General features: G+C 54.7%; 1 protein-coding gene across 1 annotated transcript in view; it reads left to right on the top strand.

The window, feature by feature from the left end:
* The window catches only part of CABLES1 (Cdk5 and Abl enzyme substrate 1), a 111000-nt gene extending 105636 nt beyond the window's left edge, over window positions 1–5364 (top strand). Inside the window, 2 exon segments of the mRNA XM_034996036.1 lie at window positions 865–1072; window positions 4005–5364. Coding sequence (XP_034851927.1) covers window positions 865–1072; window positions 4005–4145 — 349 coding nt within the window. The 3' untranslated portion in view covers window positions 4146–5364.
* The last annotated feature ends 7489 nt before the right edge of the window (window positions 5365–12853 follow it).

Here is a 12853-nt window from a genome sequence, read left to right as displayed (position 1 = left end):
TACAGAAAACTCAGAAGAGGAAACATTCAGTTCCCTGCTTTCTCAAATGTAGACAAAACAGAAAAGAGTTGGTTTAATGGCATTTGAGATAATCCTCTGCCCACAGTCGTCCACCCGAGAGTTGACAGCCAAAGCAAAGTCAGGCCCATGTTTCCCCTGCAGCTGATTGGATTGACTTTGTGGTGACCCAAATCTGCCGGCCCGGAGAGGAGCTGCCTGGGGTTGCCTCTATCAGGACAGACTCTCAGTGCACATAGTGACGGAGGCTAGAATATATGCCAACACAGCGTGGGAGTATGTGCCAGTATTTACATGCTGTGTAGCCCAATACTGATTTGATTCTGGCATGTTCCAAGCCAAAGGCGTGAGAAAAATGAAGTATTCACACTTTGTCCATTTGTTGGGTAGCATTCCTAAGTACACTGGTTGTTGTGCTGTTAGCCTGATCCCTCTTCCGCCATAGTTTTTGAACATGGCGGATCCTCGGAGTTGGTACCAAGGACCTCGTTTATTTCTCTAGGTGTCTGTCTGGAATGATCATAGTTCCCCTCATGGTTTCCCTCTTTCCCTTTGGACAGCTCTACACCTAGGTTCCAGAGACCCTCAGACACCACCTGGGTTCAGTGTGGTCTTCTGTGTCCCTTGCTGACGTGGTCTACAGTTCCACCAAGAGAGAAGAGCCCCAGCAGCTTAAGTCTGTTGCCCACATAGAATGGAAATTTCTTACGCCTCAGGATTTAGTCCCATTCCACATCACCCTTCTGGGAATGAGGAAAAGGAAATGCTTTCGGGATCGACTAGTCTTTCTCTTTGGAGTCCTGAAACTCCCAAGTTCTGATAATGTTCCTTCCTGTCTTTCTCCAGTCTGAAGCGAGAGATGCGGAAACTTGCCCAGGAGGACTGTGGCTTCGAGGAGCCCACAGTGGCCATGGCCTTTGTCTATTTTGAGAAGCTCGCCCTCAAGGGAAAGCTAAACAAACAGAACCGGAAGCTTTGTGCTGGAGCATGTGTACTGTTAGCAGCCAAAATCGGAAGTGACCTCCGAAAGCACGAAGTCAAGCATTTAATTGACGTGAGTGACGTGAGGCCTGTTGGCTGAGGGAGCACACGGGAAGAGCCTGGGTGGTGATCCTACCCGGGAGAATTCTGATTGTTAGCAGCCACTGAGAGACCGGGGCTGTGAGGTCATCCTGCAGTGGAGGTCGGGCCCCCACAGCTCAGGCTGTCTTGGAACAGAGGGATGATCCCCTTTGACAAGACCAAAGATCCCCAGTATTGGGTCTGGCCATAAAAATCCATTTCCAGACACCATGAGGGGTGAAATTATTCTCAAACCACAGAAGCCACTGTAACGGGAAGGGGACTGGGGGGCGGTGTGACCACAGAGCGTCCGTCAGACATTTTGGCTCAACAGACCTCGGCTTCCTGTGGCCTGAGTTGCCTCCTCTTTGAGGAAGGGCATGGGTTTAATTGAGGGGTACCTCCTCCTTTTAAAGGAGAGCCCCTCAAAGCAAGGAAACCCCAATCTTGGGTGGCTATGTGAATGCCTGTTTTAAAATAGTGTATTCATAGAAAATTTGAGAAACGGTAAAACCAACAGATCAGAAGACCGTTGCCATTGAAAAGATAGCTTCTTATCACAGTTCCCAAGAGAAGTGGCTTAGCTTGGTCTGCCATAGCAAAATCCCATAGACAAGGCGGCTTAAACCACAGACACTTACTTCTCACGGTTCTGGAGGCTAGGGAGTCCCAAGATCAAGGTGCTAACAGCTTAGGTCCTGGTGAGCACCCCCTCTTTGGCTTGTGAAGGCCTCCTTTTCACTATGTCCCCACATGGCAGGGAAAGCGAACAAGCAAGCTCTCTGCTCTCTTCTTGCAAGGGTACTAATCACACCCTGAGGACTGCACTCATCAGCTCCTCAACCTCCCGAAGCCCCCCACTTAATATCAACACGTTGGAGGATAGGGTGTCCACATACGTATTGGGGCGGGGTGGGACACCATACCATGGGGGTCATGTGGGGAAGTACCATGGTTGGTCAGGAGGCAGAAGGAGAAGGGGGAACTGTGGGCAGGAGTCTTTATTGTGGGTTCCACGGGAAGGAACAGGCAGGGTACGCAGGCTTCGGACTGGCTAGCTAGTCATTTGAGTGGACTCTGAGGCAGGGGCGCTGTCCCTACTTGTCTTCCTGGCCCTGGGTGCTGAGGGCAGGTGGAGAGAGAGGTGGATGGAGGAGATGGTGGAGGTGTGGGCCTCAGATTGGTTGGTTTGCACATTGAAGGTGTGCACCCTCTCTAGGAGCTGGCTGACCCTACCTAGAAGGGGCTGAGCCTCCAGGGTCAGCGAGGCCCCAGACTGCGAAGTGTTAGAATCCAGCAACTACAAGTCGTGGCTACGACAGCGCCCTGTGTGTCTAGTTGTGCGACTGGCTCAGTGGCAAAGGAGAAAAAGCAGAAAGGGAGCTATTGGAGGTGCTTCCCACATAAGAAAGAGTATTCTTTTTTGCTTTAATTTACCGTTTTTATTAAGCGTGCAGTTCAGTGGTATCAAGCGCACTCATACTCTTGTGTGGCCATCACCACCATCCGTCTCCAGAACTTTTTCTTCTGGCAGAACTGAAACTCTGTCCCCATTAAGCACTCACTCCCCCTCCCCTCCCAGGCTTGGCCACCACCGTTCTGCTTTCTGTCTCTGAACCTGACTCGAGCGATCTCGCGTAAGTGGAATCACATACGATTTGTCTTTTGTGACAGGCTTATTGCTCTTAGCATTATGTCTTCAAGATCCATCCATGTTGTAACAGGTGTCAGAATTTCCTTCCTTTTTAAGGCTGAATAATACCTCACTGGATGTATATGCCACAGTTTGCTTATCCATTCGTCCCTAGATGGAAGAAAGTGTTCTTTAAGTCAGTGCTTTACTGCTTTTAAGAAATGGCGCATAATCGTCTAACTTGTATAGTATATACTTTTAGGAACATGGAAGGGATCTTTGGTTACCAAATCAGAGCTGAGAATCAACAGATTTACATAGATATTCACTGAACTAATCTTTACGAGTGTGGTGTTACGCACGTTTATTGGTGTTGAGTAATGGACCATCCGGCGAAAGTCTATAGTGGCCACGCGGAGCCTGCAGGCCGTGGTCTGACACTGGCAGGAGCCATGAGGCTGATGCAAGGTCTCCTCCAGTTGTAATCAGAACATGGCCACTGACGGCTCTGCCGGTGAATTTTGTGGTCCTTGTTGTTTTTATTAAGCCAAAGCAGAATGCACCCTGGCAAAAACAAGGCCTTCCCTACCCCCCCGCCCCGTTCTCCTTCCTTTCTGCTCCCGCAGCCCCCACCGCTGGGTGGAACGAGAGGCTGTGCAGGAGGGGAGGCCCCGGGTGTGAGCTGAGCACAGCTGCCTGCTCAGGCCCTTCGCACCCACAGGCCCCAGCTGGACGACGGCCTGAAAGGCGGGTGATTGCAGCAGGTCTGGGTCCTCGTGTGTGAGATGAAAGCCCCAAGCTGCATCGTCAGCTGCCCCAATCCTGAACCTACCACGTAGTTACTACTATTGTAGAGGATTTGTGATCTTTCTCGTCTTCCCTCCACACCTGAATCATCTACGGTAACAGGTGGAGTTTGAATCCTGGTTGAGTTTGGAGTTCAGCGTTGTAGTTTACTGTGCGTGTCCCCTTAGACAAACTTCTTACCCTCTTGACCCTGTTTTCTCACCTCTGTAAAGTGGACATAAATATAGCATTGACCTTGCATGATTATTGAGAGATGAAATGAAGTCATGGGCTGTATGTCAGGCTCCTGGCAGACCGTGCGTCCTTGGGGTGGTTCAGTTCCTTCTCCACTAGGATGCCCCCCTTTCTTCCTCCGCAGTCTTGCTCCCAAGGGGTTTCTCCATAAACAGTCATTGCCAGGTGGATAGACAGCGTACACATGCAGAAAGCCTCAGATTTTGATTTCAAAGCTAAAATGCTCTTAATTCCTTTCATTCTGTTGCAGAAACTGGAAGAGAAGTTCCGGCTAAATAGACGAGAACTGATTGCCTTTGAATTCCCAGTGTTAGTGGCCTTGGAGTTTGCTCTTCATCTGCCGGAGCATGAAGTCATGCCCCATTACAGACGCCTAATCCAGAGCTCCTAGCACAGGCCCGAAGGAGGGCTACGGACCACTTCCTCGGAGCTTGTGGAATAGCACTTACTACTGGAAATGCAAAAACAGAACTTGACATACCAACCTTTTTTCCTCTCAACATGTTTTTGAGTAGAAGCAGTACCGGAAACTTTTCAGGGAGTCCTGGTCTGGTGAGCCGGCATGAGCCGTGAGCGGTTTATTATGCAGCAGGGGAAGGGGAGACCTGTGTGGAAGGTGGCAGAAGGCCTTTTGGCTTTCCCCAGGCAAGACTTCCCAGCTGTCCCCACGCTGGTGTTCTTCCTGGGTACATACAAACCTCGCAAGCGTGGTCCGGGGCCTCCCCTCCAGACCTGATCCAGCTTAGGAGTGCAAAGTTCTAGAGCAGAGTGGGGAAGAGAATTTGCAGCAGCTGGGGAGGAGCTTTTAAAAGATACCCTCACTGTGTCAAGAGAGTGTGCCAATCTATTTTTGTGTCCGCTCTTGGAAGTGCACTCCCACGCACCCCCCCCCCAACCCGGGGCGTGTGAGGGGGAGAATGTGTGTGTCTGAGAGATTCCGTGTCAGCCGTCCTCGGCCCCCAAAGCCAGTCCCAGCCACCAGAGAGCAGACCTCTGCCTGGGGGTCCTGAGCCAGCCTGACCTTCGGCAGTTAGTTCTAGATAATCTCTGGGTCCCGTCATCCTCACTCTCTCCGTAACAGATGGTCTGACATCCTCTGCCCATAGAAAATGCCGTAGTTTCGGTTACTGCTCCTACCACCAACGGGACAAAGGACGAGTTCTCGGTGTGGGACAGGTCACGTGGAAAGGCGTGGCCGGCGTGCTCCGTATCTTCCCGCCGCCTGGCTGCGTGCTGTCCTTTGACCTTCGCACTTTGCCCGCTCTAGAGCCGGCTGGGGCTGTGCTCCGTGGTGTGTATTCCTGTACTCTACGTTAGAGTGCGTAATAAGCACATTGATTGTGCTCGCTCTGTATAAATATTTTCTAGAAATCCGGAGTAGCTGTAAGCTGCATGATTGCTGGTTGGAGGCTTCTGCCAGCTGGGACACACCGCATCCGGAGCGGGGTTCGGTCAGCTGCAGAGGCAGGGGCTGCTCACCGGCCCGCACAGCGGTCTGTGCAGAAGGTCAGCTGGCCGGGACGACCGTGCTGAGGGCCGTCGCCACAGCCAGCCCCTCGCAGCTACAAGAGGGGGGCCTGCTGGGGTGCTCCTGACAGGAGGCGGCCTGGGGCCGTGTAAAAAAGAGAATTAAAAGACTTTGTTTCTGTACACATGTGTGCGTATGTGTAGACACCCGTGTGGCTCTGGTTGCCCCTTCCCTGCATTACTGAGCCATCTGCCACCGTCCCCACTTGCACATGGCTGTGGAGCTGCTCACATCCCCCCAGGGAAGGGGTGCCGGGGGGGCTGAGCACAGCTTTACTTAGCAGAGCTAGGAAGAATCTGACAGTCGCACAGGATGGAGGAATTTATGAAACAGCTGGGGAGCGAGCAGAACACTCCCCTTTCTCCCGAGTCCTAGATTTAACTGAATTTAGTACTAAATACTGTGCTAACCAATTTCCTTGGCTGGATTCAGTTGTAAGACCATGATTTTGTCAGGGGCTACGATGAACGCAACCTCTAAATCAACTAACCGTTAAGGGGTCCCTGCCTCCTGCGGATGAGGCAAATGGGGAATGAAGCACGAGGTGTTCAGAGCGTCTCCAGCGCCTGAACTGAACATGCCCTTTTCCCCTCCTGGTGTCTGTCATTTGCCGCGCTCTGATGAGCCGCCCCAGGTTCGCAGCCTGCTCGGCTCCCTGGTGAGTCCCTGGCAGAGGAAAGCCTTTCTGAGGAGCAAGGCCACTGGCATCTAGAAACTGCCCACAGAGCTCCCCACCGTCCGTCTGCCTCGGATGTCCTGCCAAGTTCAGGGGGACAGCTGATGGGTGACACATGACACCAGGGTCTTTCCTGGGTCTTAAAATCAGGCTAGTGTTCTTGAATTTGGGGCTGTTTGGTTTTCAGCATTTACAAGATGAATTTAGGAAGTTGGTCCATTTTTTTTTTTTTAAAGACTTCATTTTAAACTATTTTGGCCTGTGGAGTGGGGAGGGGTCTAAGAATGAAAGATTTTTGTCAAGAGGCTTCTTTTGCTTGTCCTTGACATGAGCTTTCTAAAGGTAAGGGAGGAGGAGACCGAGGGTAGGGGACGAAGGTCACCCACCACCAGAGGCGCCCCAGCGACGTGCGTCCCAGACACCACTCCAGCCTGGGCCTTTGACAAGGAGTCAGGGAGGCTGTGCCTATATGGAGAGGCAGCGACCACTTGGGGGACTGTTCTAGAAGACCTTGAGGCCCTGCCCTTTCACCCTCCACCACAAGGGGCAGTTCAGCCCTTTGCCAGCCCCGAGTCCGCAGAGCTGCCCTGAAGCCTCTCCAGCTCTCCCCGCGTACACAGGTCTGGGGGAGCCCCGCCCAGCCGCGGGCCCCACAGGGCCACACTAGCTGCTCAGCCTGGCTCGGTGCCCCAGCCTGGGCTTCTCTCTAGTCAGCCTTGCCTCTTCATCAGAGATGGACACCAGCCGAGCCAACAGCCTCTCGCAGCCGCTCTGTCCCCGAGCAGGGGCCCCGCCCGGGAGGGGTCTGTTCCCCCCGCCCCTGGAGTAGCTGCCCCCGGGGCCTGAGCCTGGGCCAGCCCAGTGACAGCGGAGGTCACTATTTGCCCTCCGTTTCCCCCAGGCAGACCTCAGTGGACACAGGAAACACACCAAATGCAAAGCTATTCGTTTTCTTTGTGTTTTTCCCCCCCTTGTTTTTAACTTAAAAACTCCCCTGCTACAATTTCTGTGGTCTTCACCCAGCTGGCCCATTTTGGGGTGGTCCCCTAGTGCACATAACCCACTCCGTTCCCACAGGCCCTGCCCTGCTGATGTGGGAGCAGGCGACACTGGAGAGTCTTCCCTCCTCGTTACTCTGTCCTGTCCCCTTCATTCCCCCAACAGCAAAAAATAAAACTGTTGACAGCCCATGCTGCCGAATTGTTTCTGACCTTTCCGGTTCAGGCCTGAACGGCTGGCCTCTCCCTTGGGCCTCTCCCTCCGGCTGCCTCCATAACTCATCAGAGCCTGAGGCCGCCTTGCCTCTGCTGGAGAACATTTGAGCCAGGTAGTCCTGTTACCTGTTAATCAAGTATCGGCCCATTGCTGGGGAAAGTTCTTCAGAGAAAGAGGGCTTGTGAGGGGGGTGCCCTGAGTTCCTCTTCCGGGGAGGGGGGCTCTGAGGACCCTCTGGTTAAGGACGGCGCTGGCCAGGTCACAGCATGGCCAGGTAGGAGCGCTGGCGGCCTGGGAAAGGAGGCAATGTGACGACTATAAATCCTGAGTCACATGCCGTTAACACCAACTTAAAAGGCGTCTTCCAGGAGGGCAGCTGTGCGGCACGACTGAGGGAAAAGCTATAAAAGAAAAGAATCCATGAGAGGAGCGGTCTTACTGCCAGAGGCACTCACTGCAGCATGAGAGGGGGCTAGCTCAGGGCCCCCACCTCATACGGGACCATGCAGACTTCTAAACAGATATTCCAGAAAGTCTGCAGACCTGGCTGGGCACGGCATGAAAACACGCCTGGCGAGTATGGCGCTGGCCTCTGCCGTCACCTGCCGCCGTCGCGCCACTGAGTGTGGCACCTGGGGGCTTGTTACCAATGCAGACTCTGCATCTTAAGCTTTCGTGAAGACTTGGGTACATTAAAATCTTAGAGGCACTGTTCCTCTGAATAAGCACAAGGAATAAAGTTGTCAAAAAAAAAAAGTCTAAAATAGAAATGCAGAAACACTAAATGGTTTTTTTTTTTTTTAAAGATTTATTTGAGAGAGAGAATGAGATAGAGCATGAGAGGGGGGAGGGTCAGAGGGAGAAGCAGACTCCCCGCCGAGCAGGGAGCCCGATGCGGGACTCGATCCCGGGACTCCAGGATCATGACCTGAGCCGAAGGCAGTCGCTTAACCGACTGAGCCACCCAGGCACCCAACACTAAATGGTTTTTAATACAAAAAAAAAAAATCGCACCAGTCTCTGAGGTAGTTTTGACGTCAGATTATACAGCCCTGCCTCTAACACTAGCTGGATGCACCTGGCCAGAAAGATTTAAACTGGACTGAGCTACAGCTCACGTATTGCAAATCAGAGCTGGTGCACAGCAGACAGCCTCATCCAGGGTTGACTGGGGTCGCTGTTCAGATGAGGCCTGTGTGCCAGGCGCCGGGCCCGGGGTGGAGAGTTGTAGTCGGTGGGGGACCAGGGCTGAGGGCTGCACGCTCATGACGTTGGAGACCTCACGAATGAGCAGCCCTCCCATTTTGCTTTTTCGTTGGGGTCCACCTACCATTTTTAAATAGGTCTTATGTTAGGTTCTGTGGGTGACAACAGGAACCCCAAGGGCCTGTCCCTGAAGGGCTTCCAGATGTTGAGGAGGGACCACTGGGGGGCTGGGGTAGAAGGCATCTTTCCCAGGTGCCATGATAACTAATCTCCAGAGGGAACTCTGAATGCAGAACCTCGAAAGGGAAGCGCAGGGCAGGCCAGATTCTCCAGATGGGGCTGGAGTGGATGCGTCCAAGGCGGCAGGCTGGTAACTGCTGTTCAGGAGTCAGCCTGGCACACGATGGCGAGGCAGGCCAAGTTAGAGCCATCGTTCGGCCCTGGGAGTAAATACCGAAGAGATTGGCAGGTTGAAATCAGGACGCCTTACCAAGGCACCCGGACGGCTCTATGAGAAGCCAGAAACACGAACTGTGATAGGCAGAGAAGCCCTTGGACATCGCCGGCAGAGCGGGGAGGATGGCATCCTCACCGAGCAGATCCCAGACTACAGGCCCTCTGCACACAGGTTCTTACGTATCTCCGAAACCGGAAAGTTACGGATCCTGCTCCCACCTGACAGCCAAAGACACAGGCTCTGAAAAACACTTTCCTAAGAGCTCACAGTTATAAAGTAGGAAAGGTAGGATTCAAATCCAGGTCTGATTCCAAAGCGCAACCAGCCCTCCTGCCTCAAGCTGTGGGTCACCCCAGACAAGCTAAGACTGTGGAAGGCCGGAGCCAGGCTGACCTCAGCTGTCCCCCTTGACCTGCTGCCCAGATGGCCCCTCGGGTTGGCTGGGGCCCTCTCCCCACCCACATGCAGCCACCGGCCCTTTCTGTGCAGAAGGAGGAAGGGATCGGGAGCTGCGAAGTCCACAGCTTCGACCTCTGGGATCCGAGCAGCCTTCACAGCAGATGTGGGACACACTTCTGGGCCCTGGGAGAACATGGGCTTTTTGGAAAACATGCTTCTGCCACAAGTGAGCTAAGGGGCTTTTGGAACGAAGTGGAAGATCACACGTGAAACACTCCAGTGTTAGTGGCTGCCAACATTGGTCCCAGCAGGTTCTCATCATCGACGTATGGGTTTTCCAGTGTGTTCTAGAGATCACAGACTCCCTTTGCTCCATGACTGCATGTTCCCTGGCTGCTAGTCCTCCATCAGTACGTGACCAGCAAATGCACACTCGTTCTTCTCTGCGACGCGGCCAAGTACACATCCGGCAGGCAGTCCGTTGGCAGGAAAGGCCACAGCACAGTGGAGTCCAGAGAACGGCTTAGGGATTATGAGCTGCTTGAGACGTCACGCCTCAGCCCCCAAATGTCCCTGCAGAGAACACAGGCCTCGTCAGATGGGCAGAGAGACACTTCCACGGTCATTAACTGCTACTCTCGACCACAGAGCTCAGCAGGACAGGAACTGTATCCACCACCATATCCGCAAGCACTCAGCACCATGCGTGGTGCACAGAACTCACCAAATAAATGTTAGTCAAGTCTAATGAGCCATCATCGCAAAACAATCACCCCATGGGGTGAATGATCAATCAGGTCTCTGCTCTGGTCTTGCTCAGCTCGGACCCCACGGACCACGCCACCCAAGCTCCCTTGCCCTCCAGCTGCCGCTTCGGCTCTGCCAAAGGGTGAATAAGAGCAGGAGAAGGAGGTCCAGCTCTGTGGTCCCACAGCCCAACCCCAACCCACCCAAGGGACCCTGCTAGTCCTGAGGCCTCTCGGCCTCCTTGGTCCCCTAACCTGTCCACACCTCCGTAAGTCGCTTCTTCACTGAACTCACTGTAATCGCCACCCCCCTTTGCAAGGGCCCACCCCACCTGGCACACCCAGCTGGCGGACCAGAACACGGTGTTGCATCAGCATGAGCAATTGGAAAAACAAGCATTCTAGATTTCCAAATCATTCTGGAAACAAACAGTGGAAATTGTCCCACAAAACTATCAAGAATGAGTGAGAACAGTCAAGAAGATCACAGGCTGTTAAAAAAAAAAAAAAGGCAGTTTGGCTACAATGAATCCGACCATAAAAACAGCCTTCCTCAAGGTGCTGGTGGTATCCAGGCCCCCTCCCCACCAAATGGACATTCCTTTGGAACCCTAAAGTTCTTGGTCATTCCCCTCTGAGGGGCTTTGATCAATCCTAAAAGTTGACCAAAAAGAGAAAAAAATCCAGTGGGTCCAATGGGGAGGCTGATGGCATCTTCTGCCAGAAGCACTCACTTCAAATCATTTTTGTAAAAACCGTGCGTTCCAGACCCCACCCACCAGCCCAGCCCTAGTCCTGTTGGGGTGCAGTGGGGTGGGTGGGGGGCACTGCGTCGGTGTTCCCAAAGGTACCCCTCGGGCCTGATGGGACACGACGGATTCCAGCCCAGACAGGACATCCTAGGTTTTTAAGAGTCCAACTCCAGGAGGCCCAAGGGGCCAGGCCGTTGTGTAAAGGTATAAAGAGAACAGAAATAACTGTTGGTGAGCAGCCTATTGCCCCGAGCCCTAGGACGGCTGGGGTGAGGAGCAGCGGGGAGCTACATGGTTGTCGATGAGGCAGAGCCCCCCACACTGCTCTCCTGGCCGAGTGGGTGCCTCCGCCATCTCACTCCGGAGGAGACACACGGAGCATGGCCCTGCGGGGGCGGCCTGGGCACCTGCTCGCCCACCCGAGGCCAGCAGCTGAGCCCACTCCTCCTGTCGGCCAGGCCAGACGGGTCCCCCACCGGGACCAGAGGCCCCTCCTGCCTCTACGCACTCAGACACACAGATGTGCTTACACACACACACACAGCATTTGCCGTCATTTTCTCAGGACCCAGAAACCATCCACTGGCACACGGTCACGTGAGGCAGGTGCCAGCGCAGTGGGGGACAGGGCGGGGGGGCATCGACTCTGCGATCCTATCTGCCCGGCCCCGGTCACCTGCTGTCAGCCACAGCTCGCCCTGAGAATTCCACCTTTCCAGGCGGAGGCTGTGGTATTTCACTCACGTACCCCCCGCCCGTGACTCACACCCCAGGAGGTGCCCCTCTGTCCTGTCCCCACGGCTGGGTGCGCAGAGGTGCCGGCCGCCCCTCAGGGACCCGAGAGCCGGCGGGCCATGGTGACAGCCGCGGCGAGGAGGCAGCTCCCACACCTGCGGGCCCTTGCTGCTGCCTTTAGCCCAAAGGACCCCCGAGTGCTGACTGCAGGATCCCGGGGAGACCAGGGGGCCCGCCTGTCTGCTCCCCGCCCCGCCCGCAGCCCCCACCACAAAGTGGGAGTTCCACGGCTCCGGCCAGACTCACCTGCACCGCTGTCCTTGTAGGGGTCCCCCTGCCAGGTGGGGCTGCCTGGCGGCTTCTCTCCCCCTCGTCCGCTCCCTCCCAGAGGCTTCCCACGTGCAAGACCAGGAAGCTTCGAGCAGCTAGTCTGGGAACCCCCCACCCCCCAGTCTGGGGAAGGGCGTTGTGACAAACGGCCTAGAGCATGGGACCTCCTGCCCCTCAGCCCCGCAGCTGCGTCTGCACAGAGCCCAGGTGCCAACGCTCACCTGAAGAACCCGGGCCCCCCCTAGTGAACGGCTCCGCAGCCAGTACTCATCACAACACCCCCCGCGGGAAGAGGGGCTGCCTTCTCAGCCTTCATTGCCGTCCCCCACTCCTCCCTCTCCGCCCTCCTGCTGCCCAGCAGATCGCCCCAGGACACACGGAATGTCGCAGGTGCATTCCATGCAGCCCCAGCCCCCCAGCCCCGCAACAACAGACAGCCTGTTGCTCACTGTTTTGGAGGCTGGAAGCCCAAGAGGGAGGTGTCGGCAGGGCTGGCTTCCTCTGGGGTCTCTCCTGCTGCCTCATCTTCCTTTTCTTTGCACCTGCGCATCCCTGGCTTCTCTTTGGGGGTGTGGATTCCCTCTTCTTCTTTTTTTTTTTTTTTAAGATTTTATTTATTTATTTGAGAGAGAGAATGAGATAGAGAGAGAGCATGAGAGGGGGGAGGGTCAGAGAGAGAAGCAGACTCCCTGCTGAGCAGGGAGCCCGATGCGGGACTCGATCCCGGGACTCCGGATCATGACCCAAGCCGAAGGCAGTCGCTTAACCAACTGAGCCACCCAGGCGCCCGTGGATTCCCTCTTCTTATAAGGACAGCAGACTGGATGAGCTCTCTCCCGGATGGGCCTCATTGACCCTTCCCTGCCTCTTTAAAGGCCCCGTCTCCAAACAGGGTGACCTTCTGACCTCTGGGGGTTAGGGCCACACAGGACTTCAGGGGGCACACAGTCCAGCCCAGAACACTCAGAGTGGACACGACATGCCACCAAGCCAAGGCCATTCACACGTCCACTCAGCTTCTACACGTGTCAGCTCCAAATGCAAACAGGCTCTTT

Source organism: Mirounga leonina, unplaced genomic scaffold (genome assembly GCF_011800145.1).
Source record: "Mirounga leonina isolate KUSES-001 unplaced genomic scaffold, KU_Mleo_1.0 Mir_93, whole genome shotgun sequence".
NCBI classification, from domain to species: Eukaryota; Metazoa; Chordata; class Mammalia; order Carnivora; family Phocidae; genus Mirounga; species Mirounga leonina.
This window is presented reverse-complemented; position numbering and strand designations above follow the sequence as displayed.